This window comes from Aplysia californica, unplaced genomic scaffold (assembly GCF_000002075.1).
Source record: "Aplysia californica isolate F4 #8 unplaced genomic scaffold, AplCal3.0 scaffold00238, whole genome shotgun sequence".
NCBI lineage: Eukaryota > Metazoa > Mollusca > Gastropoda > Aplysiida > Aplysiidae > Aplysia > Aplysia californica.
Genome location: NW_004797508.1, coordinates 326171 through 342059, shown reverse-complemented (window position 1 = coordinate 342059; position 15889 = coordinate 326171). Strand labels below are relative to the sequence as shown.

At 41.5% G+C, this 15889-nt stretch overlaps 1 protein-coding gene across 1 annotated transcript; it reads left to right on the top strand.

Annotated features, from left to right (window-relative positions):
- The first annotated feature begins 6025 nt into the window (after positions 1-6025).
- LOC101848976 (tigger transposable element-derived protein 4) lies at positions 6026-6727 on the top strand. The gene has a single exon (XM_005100176.1). It carries the CDS (start codon positions 6026-6028, stop codon positions 6725-6727), a length of 702 nt encoding a protein of 233 aa, XP_005100233.1.
- The last annotated feature ends 9162 nt before the right edge of the window (positions 6728-15889 follow it).

Sequence of the window (15889 nt, the reverse complement as noted above, 5' to 3'; positions counted from 1 at the left end):
CAGGCCACCCGTCCGACCCCAACACACGCTAATCTAATTACCTGGTGCCCATTGCGGACGGGATCGGATCGGGTCGGGTCGGGTCACGTCTATCGCCCGACTTGTTTTTTATGTCGCCTGACAACAAACGCGTTTGGTTTTTTTAAGGTGTCGAATCAGGCTATCTGTTTGTGCTACGATGGCCGCTTTGCGCTCTCAATCTGGCTAGCAAACTGACCCGACCCGACCCGATCGAGCCAATGCCAATGGGCACCCTGTGTAAGAAGACAAGTGCACGTGCCAACAATGTGCGTGACATGATGATAGAAGCCCCATGATTGGTCGCATTAAAGTATAAGCCCCGGTTACACGAAAACGATACATTTTTAATTGTACATGAATGTCATTTGTACAAAAAATTGACGATCTAACAATGATGAGACAAATCGTCAGGTGTAACCACAAAATTGTATTGTGTACAAAGTTTGGACGATTGGTCGATGGCTTGGAGACTCGGTCGAGAAATCAAGCGCTGCATTTTCCGTGCAATCACTGTCAAATTTGAGGCAGACCCGCTGTGACGTAGAACCACTTTAACTTTAAACGTTGCCGCCGCGCAGGATTAAACTTGGGGCAAAAAATTTTACAAATAATTATCGCTCGTAAAAACTGATTTCATATTATATTCGGAAACAGCGTCTCAAAATAAGCAAAGTTGCTCGAGGGGACCCTGATTTGGTGCGTTATTAGATCTAGATCTATGTGAATTTTAGCACTTTTCATAATTTAGTTGATCGTCAATGGTGAAGTTGCGTACATTGTACATGTACATGTATCAAGGACTCAAGGTTACCGGGTACGTTGTACATCTGCAGCCAAGTCAATGATTAGATCAGGAATCTCCCTGGTAGAAAATGGTGAAATGGTATGAGTTTAACGCCCCTATCAACACTATTATTAGGTTATTTAAGAGGCGGGACCTCCTAATTTAACGTCCGTCTCCGATAGAACCGACCCAAGTGGGAAGTTCGTGTAAAGTGCCTTTCCCAAGGACACAACGTCGGACCGGGCTGAGGCTACCGGTACTCTAATCCCTGATAGAAGGAAAACTGGACGATAGATTGAAACGTCAAAACAGACTACACAGTACGATAAAACAGACAGTTCTCGCATACAATGTACATGTACGACGAATCTGACACAATTTATTGTCGCGTGTAACCAGGGCTCTTGTAAAGCGTAGTAGAGTTCTTTGTTCGTGATGTAGGTGCCATGGATGTTTCCATAGACTCATAGAGAGAAAAGGTTTGTTGCGGGAGAAAAATGAAGAAAGAAACAGTACCCTGTGTGTGAGCGACTTCGTTCAATCCGAGCTTGCTCATTTATGTGTTAGTTGAATCCGGGTTATTTTTAGACAGATCAGATCTGTTGATTTTAAGGAATAAAAAAAAAAAAAAGAAAACCAACAATGAAACAAAACAAAAAACAACAACCCAAAAACAACAACAGGGAAACCATCTCTTTTTGTTGAATCCGAGTTTTCCTGTAGATCTAGACCTATATCAAGATAAACAGTGGAATCCACTTATAACGAGTCCTGAAATAACGAGAAGTCTGTTATAAAGACATTATGATAAAACCTCGTTTTTTGCCTTACTTTATCTTTGTATAAAATACTGCTATAGCGCAATCAGACAAACATGCGAGTCGGTTATAGTATAGTTATAGTTATAGCGGACTATTGCTGCTGCTGTGCACAGCGCATAGGCCATTTATTCATGCAAAACCTCGCCAGTTGTTGGTGATCTTGCGAAACAAAGAATAGGAGTAGGAGAACCCACGTGTGCCAACAATGAAGGCGGAGCGAATGAGAGGGGAGGAAGTGATATGCACAGACAAGCAGAACGCATCGCGTAATAGTACGCCAGCCTAGTCTAGATTATCTAGGCCTCGCATGCCTTTCACTTCCCCGATGCGGGGATGGAGAGGCCATAGTGCTGTGACGGATGGAGCGAATGTATGACGTGCGCAAGCAGATGGAACGCACAATCGGGTGTAGTGGGGTGGGGGACAACACAGCGGGCGAGTTAGCCTAGAGAACTTTATTTCTGATCGCTGACGTCGAGCTGTCAACATCGCTAGCGCTAGAGAAAGAAACCTTATCCGATTTTTGATCAATTAAGACCTAGAGATCATGTTGAACCAAATCATCATCAGGGGAGATTACAAAACGAAACGAACAGAAAACCAGACTCATATATTCGGCCTACAGTCCTATTTCTCATGAATTTGAATGTATTACTGGATCACTTTTAACGAGAATCCTGCCATAGCGGATCTTTTGCACCGTTCCCCTCCCTCTCGTTATATAACAGGGTGTATATATTACACTACATTGTAGCACTACTTATGCTACCCGGACTTACAATTACACGACCCCACCCATGTGAGCCCCGAGTGATGCAGACGGCCAGAAAGTGAGAAAGAAGGTGTAAGTAAGCGTGCGTATGTGTGTGTGTGTGTGTGTGTGTGTGTGTGTGTGAGAGAGAGAGAGAGAGAGAGAGAGAGAGAGAGAGAGAGAGATCCAAATTACATTACATATATTTATGAGAGGTAAGAAAGATCTACCCAATGTAGGCCTACTGGTAAAATATGTACGTAGATCATAGTTAAGTACATCAAGTTTAGTTTTGATTTTGATTGAAAAACCGAAGGAGCAGCAAACCACACCAGAAATCCCGCCAGTCACCACACTTAGATACAATACAGTGGAAACCTGATATAACAGGGATGGTGGTAGTAGACAAAATGTCCTGTTATATCCGATCCCTGTTAAATCAGAAATGCAAGGAAAGTAAGCATTTGTGGACTAATCCAGCTGTACTTATTCATGGGTAGTTTCCCTTGCCACAAGTACCCACGAACAGGGGTTTTGGCACCAACTTTCTCCTTGCCTCCTTAAACCAAATCAGAAGAGCTTGGTCCACAGTATAGTATCTGCATCGGGTAGTCACCAGGGGCGGCTCGTGGGGCTAAAAGTGGACGTGCACAATCAATTAAGCTATCGCACGCTGAAGACACATGTTGTCAAGGGCACAGTAATTGAGGCGGTGTATAATTATAGGATCTTTGGGTTGGTTAGGGAGGACCTCGTGTTTTTATTTTCACTCTTTTAATTAATTGCCGCTTTGATTCCTAGTACTACATTTGTTTGTTAGCTAAACATCAATCTTTCCTCTACAGATCTAGATCTAGATCTAGATCTAGAGCTGACTGAAAGTCAAAGAGATTATTTTTGGTTGTTTTTTTTTTACTAATGTGTATTGTTTTCTTTTCCAAATACGCAACAAATTACTGATACTGATATGTTCTGTTTTCAATTTTTCTGTACATAAAACATGAAACTTCGTGTTGAAAAAGTGCAAAACATGTCGCGAATGGTGTTACGGTAACTTGCGTAATTTTTTTGGGCATAATTTTGCCTTCTTTGTGCATAATTTGGCCTTCTAAATTTGCATAATTCTACGGAGACAGATATATATGATATGCTGCCACTTTTTTCTCTCTATCCTTGTTAATGGTGTGAATCGACCATTGTGGAAAGTCGAACTGACGACAAATCTCTGCCAGTGGAGCTTGCTTTTCGTCAACAACCTGGATTATTTCGTATTTTTTGTCAATTGAAAGGCATTTTATCTTGCGCTTGACATCGTCGGTGACACATTACGCGTGCGTGTTGCGAGGTTTCTGGCTAGATCGAGGTCTGCAGCACACCGCAGCCCTCTCTCGCTTCACGCGCTGCGTGTTCTTGCATGCAGTCATGCAGTGGCGTGGCTTGCGTGGGCTTGCTCCATCACTGCGTTACTCTCTCTCTTTTCACATTGTTAACAAGTCTTTGTCCCTGCTATAATAACTATAACCGGTTGGGCTCCAAAGAGGCCCTGTTACGGTTATTGCCGATAACTTTTAATAGAAACAAAGAGTAGGAAAAAAACGGGGAATTAAAAAATCCGTTATTACCGGATCCCTGTTATTACCGGGCCTGTTATAGTTATGTGAGGCAGCATGGTGGAATCAGGCTCTCGTCAAAATAATCAAAATCAAAGTGAAGAAGACACTTGCATTTTTCCTCAGGTTTATGAATTTTTGTTTTTTGGCTCAACACTTTTCATACCCATTAAAAAACTAATTACTCAGTGGATTTTTCTGAAAAACGTTGATTTAAGTTAAATAAAATTTAAAGGAAATAACTAATCTTTGGCTGCCATTTTCTCACTAATTTTACCTCTGAAAACAGGTGACCCCCACCTCCTTCATTCGCAAATATCTCGACTTGTAGACCCTATTCAAGATAAGTGGAAATTTTTTTCATCAAAATAAAAACAAGTGAACAAGCTTCCAGGTGATACCAATAACTCTACATGACCCAAAATTGACGAGAGCCTGATTCCACTACGCTGCCTCACAATACAATCACATTCACATGGTTTCCACTGTATTTGAGATTTAAGTCTTAAGTTTTTAAAATTATAATATATATATTCTGAGTTTATGCAAAGAGAAGCCTGGAGGCTCTCGTGGCCCAGAGGTTAAGGTGTTCGCCTCTCATCCAATAGGTCACGGGTTCGAATCCGGAAAGCGACGGAACATTTCCTTTTCTGTAAATAATATATTTTTTAATCGTTCTCTTTTCCCATCCTTTCCTGAACAATGTTCTGTCGTCTGCTTTCGTCTCTGTTTTCTGCCCCAGCCCCTCACAGTACAGGCCTCCTTTGCCCCCTCCTCTGGGTTCCTGACTCTTTCTGCAGCCTTTCTACTGCTTCTTGGCTCCTTCTTACTAACTACAGCCTTTCAGCCACACCCCTGATTTTATGGAAGGTAAGTAGGATGTATAGAGACCAACAGAACTAGCCTTCTCGGACAAGGGCGAAAAATCTCGTAGGTCCCGTGGGCAAGTTGCCCACGTTACACTAGTCATAGAGATCCCTTGGTGGTCCAAGTCCAAAATCGAGAGTAGGCTTCCGCGGCCACCCGATCAATATAAATTATAATTCAAAAATTTCTACCCACTGAAAATGTATGGTGGGTCATATAATATAATTATAATTTAAATAGATCTTATAAAGATATCTTTATAATCTATGATGACCTTATGCAGCTAGCTTCGTGCAGTAAAACACTATTTAAATTTATTTTTTTTTAATTTTAAGAAAAAGAAAAGCACGTATATAAACACAACATTGGTCAATTTGCGCATTGGGGAAAATAATAAGACAGAAACAACAGTGGAAAGTAAAGAAGTGCATAACATGTAGGACTAGGAATAAGACCTACCGTACCACTACCAGTAGCGGCTATAGTGCCCTCCACCAACCACCTGCAAATTTAATTGCACCGGTGGGTGGGGCCACCCCATGGGTGGAAATATGTGGAAACATCGGGGACGTCGTTCTGTCACTTTTTTGTTTTTACATTTTATTTTATTATAATAATTATAACGAGAGGGAGAGGACTGGTGCGAACGTTATGGTTTATAAGTATAGCAGGGTTCTCGTTTATAATTATTTTATTTATATATATTATATTTATTAAGGGATCCAGAAATAAATCCAAGGGAAATAATAAGCAGGCCTAATCTTCGAGTTCGGAGTTCTTTTTTTGTTGTCTCCCCTGATGATGATTTTGTTCAACATGACCCCACGGTCTCTTTTTACTTGATCAAAAATCGACTCAGGGGTTTTGGTCATGTGGCAGGCCTGCACGTGCGTGTAGCTAGGCTAAGGGCTAGATTGAAGTCTGCAGCATACCGCAGCCCTCTTTCGCTTCACCCGCTCCGTAATTTTTAATTTCAATAGAGACAAGGAGTATGAAAAAAAACAGGGATTTACAAAATCCCTGTTATTACCGGATCCCTGTTATTACCCGGCCTGTTATATTACAGTAGAAACGTGATATAACAGGGATGGTGGGAGCAGGGGAAAAGTCCTGCTATAACAGAAATGAAAGGGAGGTAAGCATTTGTGGACTAATACAGCAGTATTTATTCATGGGTAGTCTCCCTTGCCACAAGTATGTTGTTGGCCTGCACACCGCAGCCCTCTCTCGTCCAAAGGCGAGACATGCAGTTTCAATGAAAGTTGTCTGCGGCGAATCAGCATCGGTGTCGACCGAAACTTCTGACAACTGGAGGAAGGGTCAGCTGCAAGAAATCCTCGGAAAATATCAGCCTAGTGACATCTTCAGCGCGGATGAAATTGGGCTGTTCTACAAATGCCTGCCAACCCGCACGCTCGCGAGACAGGGAGAAGTGTGCAGCGAGAACAAGATTCCAAAGGAGCGACTCACACTGTTACTGGCCGCCAACACGGATGGCACGGAGACGTTACCTCTTCTCACTATCGGAAGGTTCGAGAAGCCGCGGTGTTTTAAACACACCAAAACTCTGCCAACAGAGTACAAATTCAACAGAAAGACGAGGATGACAGGCACGATCTTCGAGCAGTGGGTGCAAAAACTTGACAGAAAGTTCATTTTGCAAGGAAGAAGTGTCGCACTCATCGTGGACAACTGCTCTGCTCACCCACATCTGACTGATTTAAAGGCCATCCAACTGTTTTTTTCTGCCGCCGAACACAACAAGCGTACTATAACCGTACGACCAGGGAATTATACAATCTTTCAAAGTACTCAACAGAAAGAGAGTGCTAAAACGACTCATAGCTACCATGGACAAGGACGGGAGCGCTGACAGCCACTTGAAAATGAGTTTGTTGGATGCAATGTTCACCTCTGCTGCCGCACGGAACGATGTGAAAGAGGAGACAGTGGCAAAATGCTTCCGCCACGCTGGATTCGTTATTATCACTACAGTTACTCCAACTCCTGCCGCTGAGTTGGACAGTGAGCGATCATCAGCCGCACATGAAATTGTGCCTGTCAACGATCGCACCGACATCGATAACCTCTTTGACAGTTTGAGAGACATCATGCCTCTGAGCATGACTGCTGACGAATGTCTGTCCGTGGATGAGAGTTTTACTCCAAAGAGAAGCTGCCTACAAGTGACATCGCACAGTGTATCACAGAAGAGAGTTCAAGAACAGTAGAAGAAGAAGACACAACCGAGGAAGTCTCCATCATTCCCCCCCAAAGCAGCACTGCGGCATTTGAAGTGGTTCGCCAGTTCTGCATGCAGCAAGAAAACAGCATGTCAGTGCTAGATCTCATCGACGTCGTGGAGAATTTTATCAATGACGTTGCCACCAGTGCAAAGAAACAAACAACAATTGAGTCCTTCTTCAAACGCAGTGTATAGAGTAGACAATCTGAGTAGATCTAAACTGCATTGCAACCATTCCCCATATTGTGTATTTGCCTAAGATCCAGGTCTTCATTGTAACTGTACTGCCTAATGAATGGAGAATGTGTTGAATTTGTCTTCAATTTCAATGTTAGTGTTAGAATAGTTAGATTGTTTTTATTGTTAAAGTTAAAGTTAAAGTTAAAGGTCTTTTTTTACTTTCGTTGAGGGTGTGTTTGAATAAACTGCATTTTTATGTTTTGTAGTTTCAATAGTTTCATGGGATGAATAAAACTGTGGAACGACCTTCCACTAAAAAAACAAGCAGTTCGATCAAGTAAGACTAAGACTAAGAGTAAGACCTTGAGGCTTGAAGTAATGTTGAACTAACTCATCATCAGGGGAGATAAAAAAGAACACTAAACTCATAGGGCCTACTTGATTATTTCCCTTGAATTTATTACTGGATCCATTATTATATATAACCAGAATCCTGCTATTATGGACATTTCGCTCCGGTCCCACACCTCTCGTTATAACAAATGAAAATGGTGAAATGGTATGAGTTTAACGCCCTATCAACACTATTAAGAGTATTTAAGAGGCAGGACCTCCTAATTTAACGTCCGTCTCCGATAGGACCGAGCCAAGTGGGAAGTTCGTATAAAGTGCCTTTCCCAAGGACACAACGTCGGACAATGTGAGGCTCGAACCCCCGAACCCACAATCTCACGATTTCGAGTCCGGTAGCCTTACCACTAGGCTACCAACGCCACTCGTTATAACAGGATTCCACTGTATAATAAGAATCTTATAAATTATAAAGGAATAATGTCATTGTTACACATTCTCTTGATATTTTTTTACTTCAATACAAAAACGATGCAGTCTTGGTAAATTTTACTTTTTATGTGATCTACAAAATCCAGCTTGAAATACATGTAGGCCTAGTCACCCGCAAGTCATTTGGTCAATTTTGATACACTGGTTCCGAATTTGAAAACACTTTTACAATAGAACACATTTTAAATACAGCTTAAAATTTCATCGTCTGCGGGCCACAGGCGTGGCAGGATGTCCGCCAACTGGACGCAACAAAAATGACCGCGTGTCCTCCACCAAACCAGAAAGCAACCAACCATAAGTCGTCAGTCTCTCCGGAAACCAGTAGGGGACCTACGAGTAGTTGAAATAGCGCATCGGTTTCATACATTACATTTGCCTCATAATTCATAAATTCTGTCTGTAAAATTCCATTTTGTAGCCTACTTCTATGAACATGTCCAGCAAAATGACATGACCCTTCCCGACAAACAGACAGGTCGGTTGGAATGCCACATGCAGCATTTCTGTTGCTCCGTTTAGTGACTCATCAGGCATCTATAGAATTGTCCCCGTCGTTTTATGCAAGAAAAATTCTGAAATTATGCAAACTGTGCCCAAAAGTGTGAAATTACGCGATTCTGTTCATTTTAACAAAGAATGATAAAGGAAAATAATCAAAAATTATGCAAAAAAAAGAATCAAATTTTGCTTAATTATGCGGGGTGCATAATTAAAAAACCACGTGAACAGATGGAGATACAGAATAGACCAAAGAAGAGCTCAAAACAATTTGGTTCAACAAAATTCAAATTATGGATGAAAAATCTATTGCCATAGCCACAACTACGATAATTTGTTGTAAATCTAGTTGTATTCAGATCTAGTTGTATTCAGCGCCTAAAAATTAGCAGTCAACTGGCAAACATCATGGTGGTGGTATGCATGTTACCAATTTTAAGAAGAAAAAAAATTTAAACCCAAAAAAACAAACCATTCATGATTATTTCCCCGTACCTGGGTAGAGCTGATGCATTCATTGGCCTCTTAAATACTCTATATTTATCAGATTTTAGTATAGCCTGCTACTGAGACAAGACACAGCGTCATCAGAGCTAATCACACGTTGGTGGACACGCACAGCAGAAACGTAAACTGTAGATTGTAGTAGTTAGTATAGTAGGCCTACAGTACAGTCCATGCCAGCTTTTAAGCACGGTCGTCGGGAGAAAGCTTCATGAATTAAAGCCAAAGCGTGCTTGAGTGCGAAGTAGACATAATCCAGATTTTCATGTAAAAAATGTCCCATGCTATTTCCCTTATTTTATAAGTAGGCCTATAGATAGCGGCCCCGCAAAAGTGTGCACTGTAGTTTAGACACCCGCCATGGTAGCTTTTGTTTTGTGGTCGAATGGGAAATGAAAGCTTAATTTAGACGACCAGTCACGATACAGCAGTACAGCACACTAGGCCTACACACTGCCTGTGCGTACCAACCACTGCCCGCTGTGCCACTCATCATACCACCGCCTTCATCCCACCTCGCGCGTGATACACAATCAGGACTAATGGATAGCGAGGGTCAAAGGTGAAATCGCAGCCAGCCTCCCTTTCTCGTCTCCCCGACTCTCTTTGTATTTTTAATTTTTTTTTTGGTCGTGTGTAGGTTTGTCCTAGGCCTAGGCTAGATCCTATGTCCGCGCGCGCGGCTGTGTGCATCTCTCTGCCTTCCTCTCCGCCCGTGTGAGTGTGTGTGTCCATCACTTGCGTTCTTTGTGTTTCTCTTGACACTCTCCACTGTTGCGGTGTAGACTGTGTTTGAACTTCGATGGGTCATCATGAAAATATTGACTGTCTTGTAAATGAAGCGTGCCTGAAGCCAAAGTTACCGTGCTAAAGGCATGTAATTTATATTATATCGCAAAAATTCGGTAAGAGCCGTTTAGCGTGCTTGAGTCCGAAACGTGCCGGCACAGACTGTATTACAGTGGAGTCCACTTGCGAGTCCTGAAACAACGAGAAGTCTGCTATAAAGACACTATTCTAAAACCCCGTTTTTCCCTTCTTTATCTTTGTAAATAAAATACTGCTATTGCGCTATCAGACTCGAGTCGGTTATAGCGGAATAATGTTGCTGCTGTGCACAGCACACAGACCAATTAAACATATAAAACCTCGCCAGTTGAGAAAGTTGTTGGTGATCCAGTGAAACAAAGAACGGGAGAACCCACGCGAACCAACAATGAAGGCCGGAGCGAATGAGTGGGGAGGGTGTGGCAAGCGCAGAACGCATCGCGTGATAGGCCAGCCCAGTCTAGATTATCTAGGCATACCGTGCCTCTCACTTCTCTGGTGTGGGATGGAGAGGTCAAAATGCTGTGATAGATGGAGTGAATGTGTGACGTGCGCAAGCAGACGCAACGCACCACAGGGTGTGGTGGGGTGGGGAACAACACAGCGGGCAAGTTAGCCTAGAGCCAGAGCCCCTTCTTTCTGATCGCTAAAGCCGATTTGTCAACATTGCTAGTGCTAGAGAAAGAAACCAGATTCGATTTTTGATCAAGTAAGACCTAGAGATCATGTTGAACAAAATCATCATATAAGGGGAAATACAAACAGGAATAAACAGAACACCAAACTCATAGATTAGGCCTACTTTACAATTTCCCTTGAATTTATTACTGGATCCCTAATAACGAGAATCCTGCTATAACGGACATTTCGCACCGGTCCCCTCCATCTCGTTATAACAGGATTCCACTGTAGTAATATTTAGTATAGGCCTACTGATTTGCCTCCTCCCGACAAGGAATCAGGGCGAATCTTGTACAGTGGACGCGCTGCCATTGATTGGGGGGAGTGGAGTCATTTTGATGGATACATGTACATCCAAACGAAATTCAACAAGACCAATTTCGAGAGAAACTGACACTTATGGTCAGTCAGTATCTGGTTTGGTGGACACGCTGCTTCACATGAACTTAATCATAGCTTACGTAACAAGTCATAATTAATAAAATATCGGGCCGGTAAATCCCTCGAGTCCGATCTCTGTAGTCTGTAAGTTGTAAGAAAGTTCTTTTTTTATGAACGCATTCGGACAGATATGCTCGGCTATGACGACAGCAGTCCAACCATCGACAAAATCCTAAAACATACAGACAAAACTGCGGAAAAAACGCATTTTATGAAGAAAAACAACACCCCATGCACACCGCAGTTTGCACCTACAACTTTGAAACCCACAGTTCACCTTCGAATTGATCGTGTGCACATTTTTTACATGTTTGTAATTGTAATGTGTCATTACTGTCATATGGCGTGCCTTGTTGTTGTGTACAGGGAAGGAGGGGAAAAGTTGAATGCAATTCGATGTTGATACAAATCCACTCGGTGAATGAAGAGTAAGTTAGAGTTAAAGTTAGAGCGAGGCCTTTTGGTCTCCTTGAGGGGTGGTGAGTGAAACATGTGGAATTTGATTGAATGAAGAATAGGCACTGGGCAGTTGATAATGATACAGGAGTGTGTGTTCCTTTTCCCAAATGTGGTAACAACACACGTAACAATATCTCTAGTTACTAGTGCCATGAAGTATGAAGCGCTCATAAGAGCGCTCTGTGCACTTGAGAAAGCATGGGCAAACTTCGGGCTGCGAGCAACTTCAGTACAACCCGCAAGTTGACCATATCATTATCGTACACACGAACACTAGTAAAATGGTTCTTTTTTAAAAAGTGCAGTACCAGTAGGCAGTTTTTTTCTAATTTTACGGGAGAGGCAAAAAATTATGTTGTAAGTTGAAAGAAAACAACTTGATAAGGAAGTTTTTTCAAAAATGTTATTCTTGAAAATATTTTTATTCCGGATGTTTGTAAAAAAAAAAATTGCTTTCTTCACTGGTAACAACATTCATTTGGCTCTCCTGTAAAGTTGTAGCAACTGCATACTATACTTTTAAAATCAATGTATTATAGTACTGATGGCAGAATGTATGAGAATGTGGCCCACGATGAGAAAATTAGTAGGCCTACCTTAGCTTCCGTCTCGGTTGGAAGCAATCTATAGGTCAGTCTAAAACATGTAGAATTTTTATCTTCTGAAATGCCCTTGGAGGACACGCTGTGTATTACAGTAGTGTCAGTTTAACCCTATGCCGTGTTTACTATCGTATCCATCAAGGAGGAAATTTACTCGTTAACATTAACCCGATCCATACGCTTTGCATAACAGTCTGTCAAAATGATTTTTTGAGATACTGAAGAAAGTTTCAAAGAGATCTTCGCACTAGAAGTATTGTAAAATGTGAAGAATACAACACTGGGGGTACAAAACGATCCCAGGGCGTACGGACAGGGCCAATTCTCTTCTTTTTTTTTTTTGGAGATATAATCCCTCTGTATGAAGTGAACTTAAACAGGGAACATCACATGAGTCCCGGCGGTTCTGATATAAAATACATAGCCAGGGTCCACTATTATGTGAAGCCTGGATGTTCTTTGCGACACGACTGGGACAATAGATGGGGTCAAATTCTCAAAATAAAAGTCTGCTTCAACATTACCGTATCACAGTATCCTACAAGTTCATTACACTATTCACACACTATACACACCCCAACCCTAGCAGGGATATTTTAAAAAAACAAAAAAAACATTTTAGTACCGGTACCCCGGTAAGGATTTTATAGCCCTTCTAACACAATAAGGCCAACATACCTGCCAAAGATTAGAGGTGACGTTACGTTACAAACAAGTACAAGAGAGCAACAAACATAAAAAAGAAGGAGATAAAGACAATACAATGTACTTGTTTGATAAAGGAAGGAGGAGCAAACCACAACAGCGCCACTGCCAACCACCCACTTATAACATGTAATATAATATAATGCTGTTTGTTTGTTTGTTTTAGTAGAGGTTTTACGGCGCTCGTAACTGCATAAGGTCATATGAGCGCCAGAAGATTAGAGGTGTTACAAGAGAGTAACAAACATAAAAAAGAAGAAGGGGGAGATAAGGACGATAGATGTTTGATAGGAAAGAAGGAGCAAACCACACCAGAGCACCCGCCAACCACCCACTAATATAATGCTTCACAATCTTTCTGTGGTTGCCAAATGTAAATGTAAGTGTGCCCTGTCACTGGTCACCATACAACATGTAATGGACTTGCCAAAAAATTATTTAAAAAAGACAACGCCATTTTTCACTCTGTCTACCTAGAATTAGAATACACAACTCTATCACTGATCACTCTTCCTGGGGGTGCAAATCATATGGGCATGTTTACCTTATGACTTTAACTTTAAGTCGGGCATGGAAAAATTTAACACTTTGGGGATTGACAAACAATAATGTTCAATGTCTGTAAATGGGCAGACCGATACATGTACCTTCTTATAACTTTGAATATATTAAACTTTGAAGAGAAATTATATTGGCAAATTGTACGAACAATAGATCCGGGTTTCGTGTTTGTGTTGTCTGTGTCCCGACTGATACTCTTTGTAGTTGTTGTTAGTACATCATGTGTACATTAAAATTTGCTTGCACCTGCAAGAGTAATGCGTATGTTGTGTATGTCATCTTAAGTTGAAAAGAATGGTCGAGTAGTGCAAAGACAAAAGAGTTTGAACCGGTCATGTGAACAAACTCATCTAACCAAGCACGAGTGACGAACAGTCAAGGGCACTTGTTCATCACGACCGTAGTGCTGGCCTACAGTACAGCCTACACTACATGATGCATTCCATCGACACACCGCCCCATACCACAATCCCACCCAAGACACATTTTGTCACTCCACTGCGATGGGCACCTTTTCTTGACAAACTTTTTCAAGAAGCAGTCTCACTTCGGTCTTTCTCACACTCATGTGGTCCACATCTTATTTTTGTTTGTCTTCATTTTAGGAAGAGTGTTACAACACTTTCAACACAAGTTGGTCAAGTAAGTTCCATGTATTATTATTACCAGAGAGTGACATGACAAAGAAAAAGAGGGAGGAGAGAATTAAGACGATAGATGTTCAATAGATCTAAGGAAAAAAAAGAGCCATCCACATCAGAACACCCGCCAACAACCCGTTAAGTCATTTAGTGTTGGGAAAAACAAAACAATATAGACAGAAACTGAGAAACAGCAGGGGATAAGACAAGAAGTAAAACCCCCCAGTACGGCCCTGACACCACATCTGGTCCACATTTGTGCTCGTGCTTCTCGTTCGCCTGGATTGGTAGAGAATCAAATAATCCTATCACCATCGTCCATACCACACACACCTTCCCCCTCTCTTCTGGTACAAATACAAATGCACACAACCCGAATAGTTTTAAAACAGTACGGTACATGTACTGAAAACCGCCAACATCATATACCTCCCCATTTTATACAACAATACACACTGCATACTACCCACCCCCTCCACATTTCAAGAAAGATCTACGATAAGTTTGAGAAAAGTTAAGGACATCACTCAACTAAAGTGAACCAGCTCAGTGTGAGAGTAAGACCAAAGCACAGAAAAGGCTTTGGTTTAGTACGGTTTTGAGTAAAGAGAGGAACAGCGATGTGACAAGCGCTATACGTACAGTGTCTAAATTTCCAAGATGGCCCCCATTGTCAAAGAGAAAAGAGGTTGTCTTAGACAGGTGGATGTCTTGAACAATGTCATTGTAAATTATAGAAAAATAGAAGGGAGAAGTTGGAAGTGGTCATTTATACAGGCGACTGTCTTGGACAGGTGGCCATTCGAGCACATTTGATTGCATTGCAGTTTAAGAGAAAGAGCTGGACAGAGACAAAAACAAGAAAGTCGGAGGCAAAAAGCAGGAGCTACCAATGGCATGAGTCAAGAAAAACATGTGCATTCATTCTTTTTGGACTTGACTAGAGCACTTTCAATTTTTACTTAGACCACAAAGCCACTCCAATTTATTTGTTTGAGCAAAGAGAAGCACATCAACGCAGTTACGGTCATTTAGTATTTAGCCCTAGGATATAGCAAGACTGACGACAGACAGAAACAACAGACGCACTGTAGAGGAAAGAAGTCCAACAGGCCAGGGCACCCTTCAAATGCCCATAAGTCATAAGCAACTCTAGGACAAAAAATACAAACAATGTTGTCCGTCAGGTTAGCAGACACACAACAAAGAAAACCAATCTTGGTTTGTTGCAACAAATACCTTCAACATAACATATATTTCTGAGTGAGAAAAGCTACCCAAAAATTAATTTTTTTTAAAGATAATCAAAGCATGCAATTTTCAGATTCGAACGAAATGGCATAGGAAAGTGAAAGAGATGCAACACCTCATTTATTGAATACTTGAAACCAGTGAACATTGTAAGCTGACCCTCCACAGGTGGAAAGACAGGCAAGCTAAGTATAGACCGAGATTCTATGTCCCCGGAGCGCAGACAACTGTGAGTGGAAGAACTGAATCACCGATCCACAGCAACACAATACCGGTAGCAGTAGCAGAGTACGCAAAAGTTAATCCTTGCTCGAGAACTCACATTTTAGAAATTGCACACATATATAATAATGTAAGAGAACCGAGTTAAAGGTCCCAAAACATACTCCTGTCTAGATTATATTAGAGATGCTGAGAACTGTGAAAGCAGAATTCCCTGCTAAACCAAATTGCTCTTCACAAGGAGACCACACCTATTTTCTGAATTAAAACACTACCAAGAAAAGAAATAGAAACATGTTAAAAGTTATCTCAAACTCATACAGACTAAAAAAAAAAAAGGGGTAAAAACTCTTAAGATCTTAACACCCCCC

Coding starts and splice junctions, on each gene's coding strand:
- LOC101848976 (XM_005100176.1), top strand. CDS start 6,026: ATGGGTAGTCTCCCTTGCCACAAGTATGTTGTTGGCCTGCACACCGCA.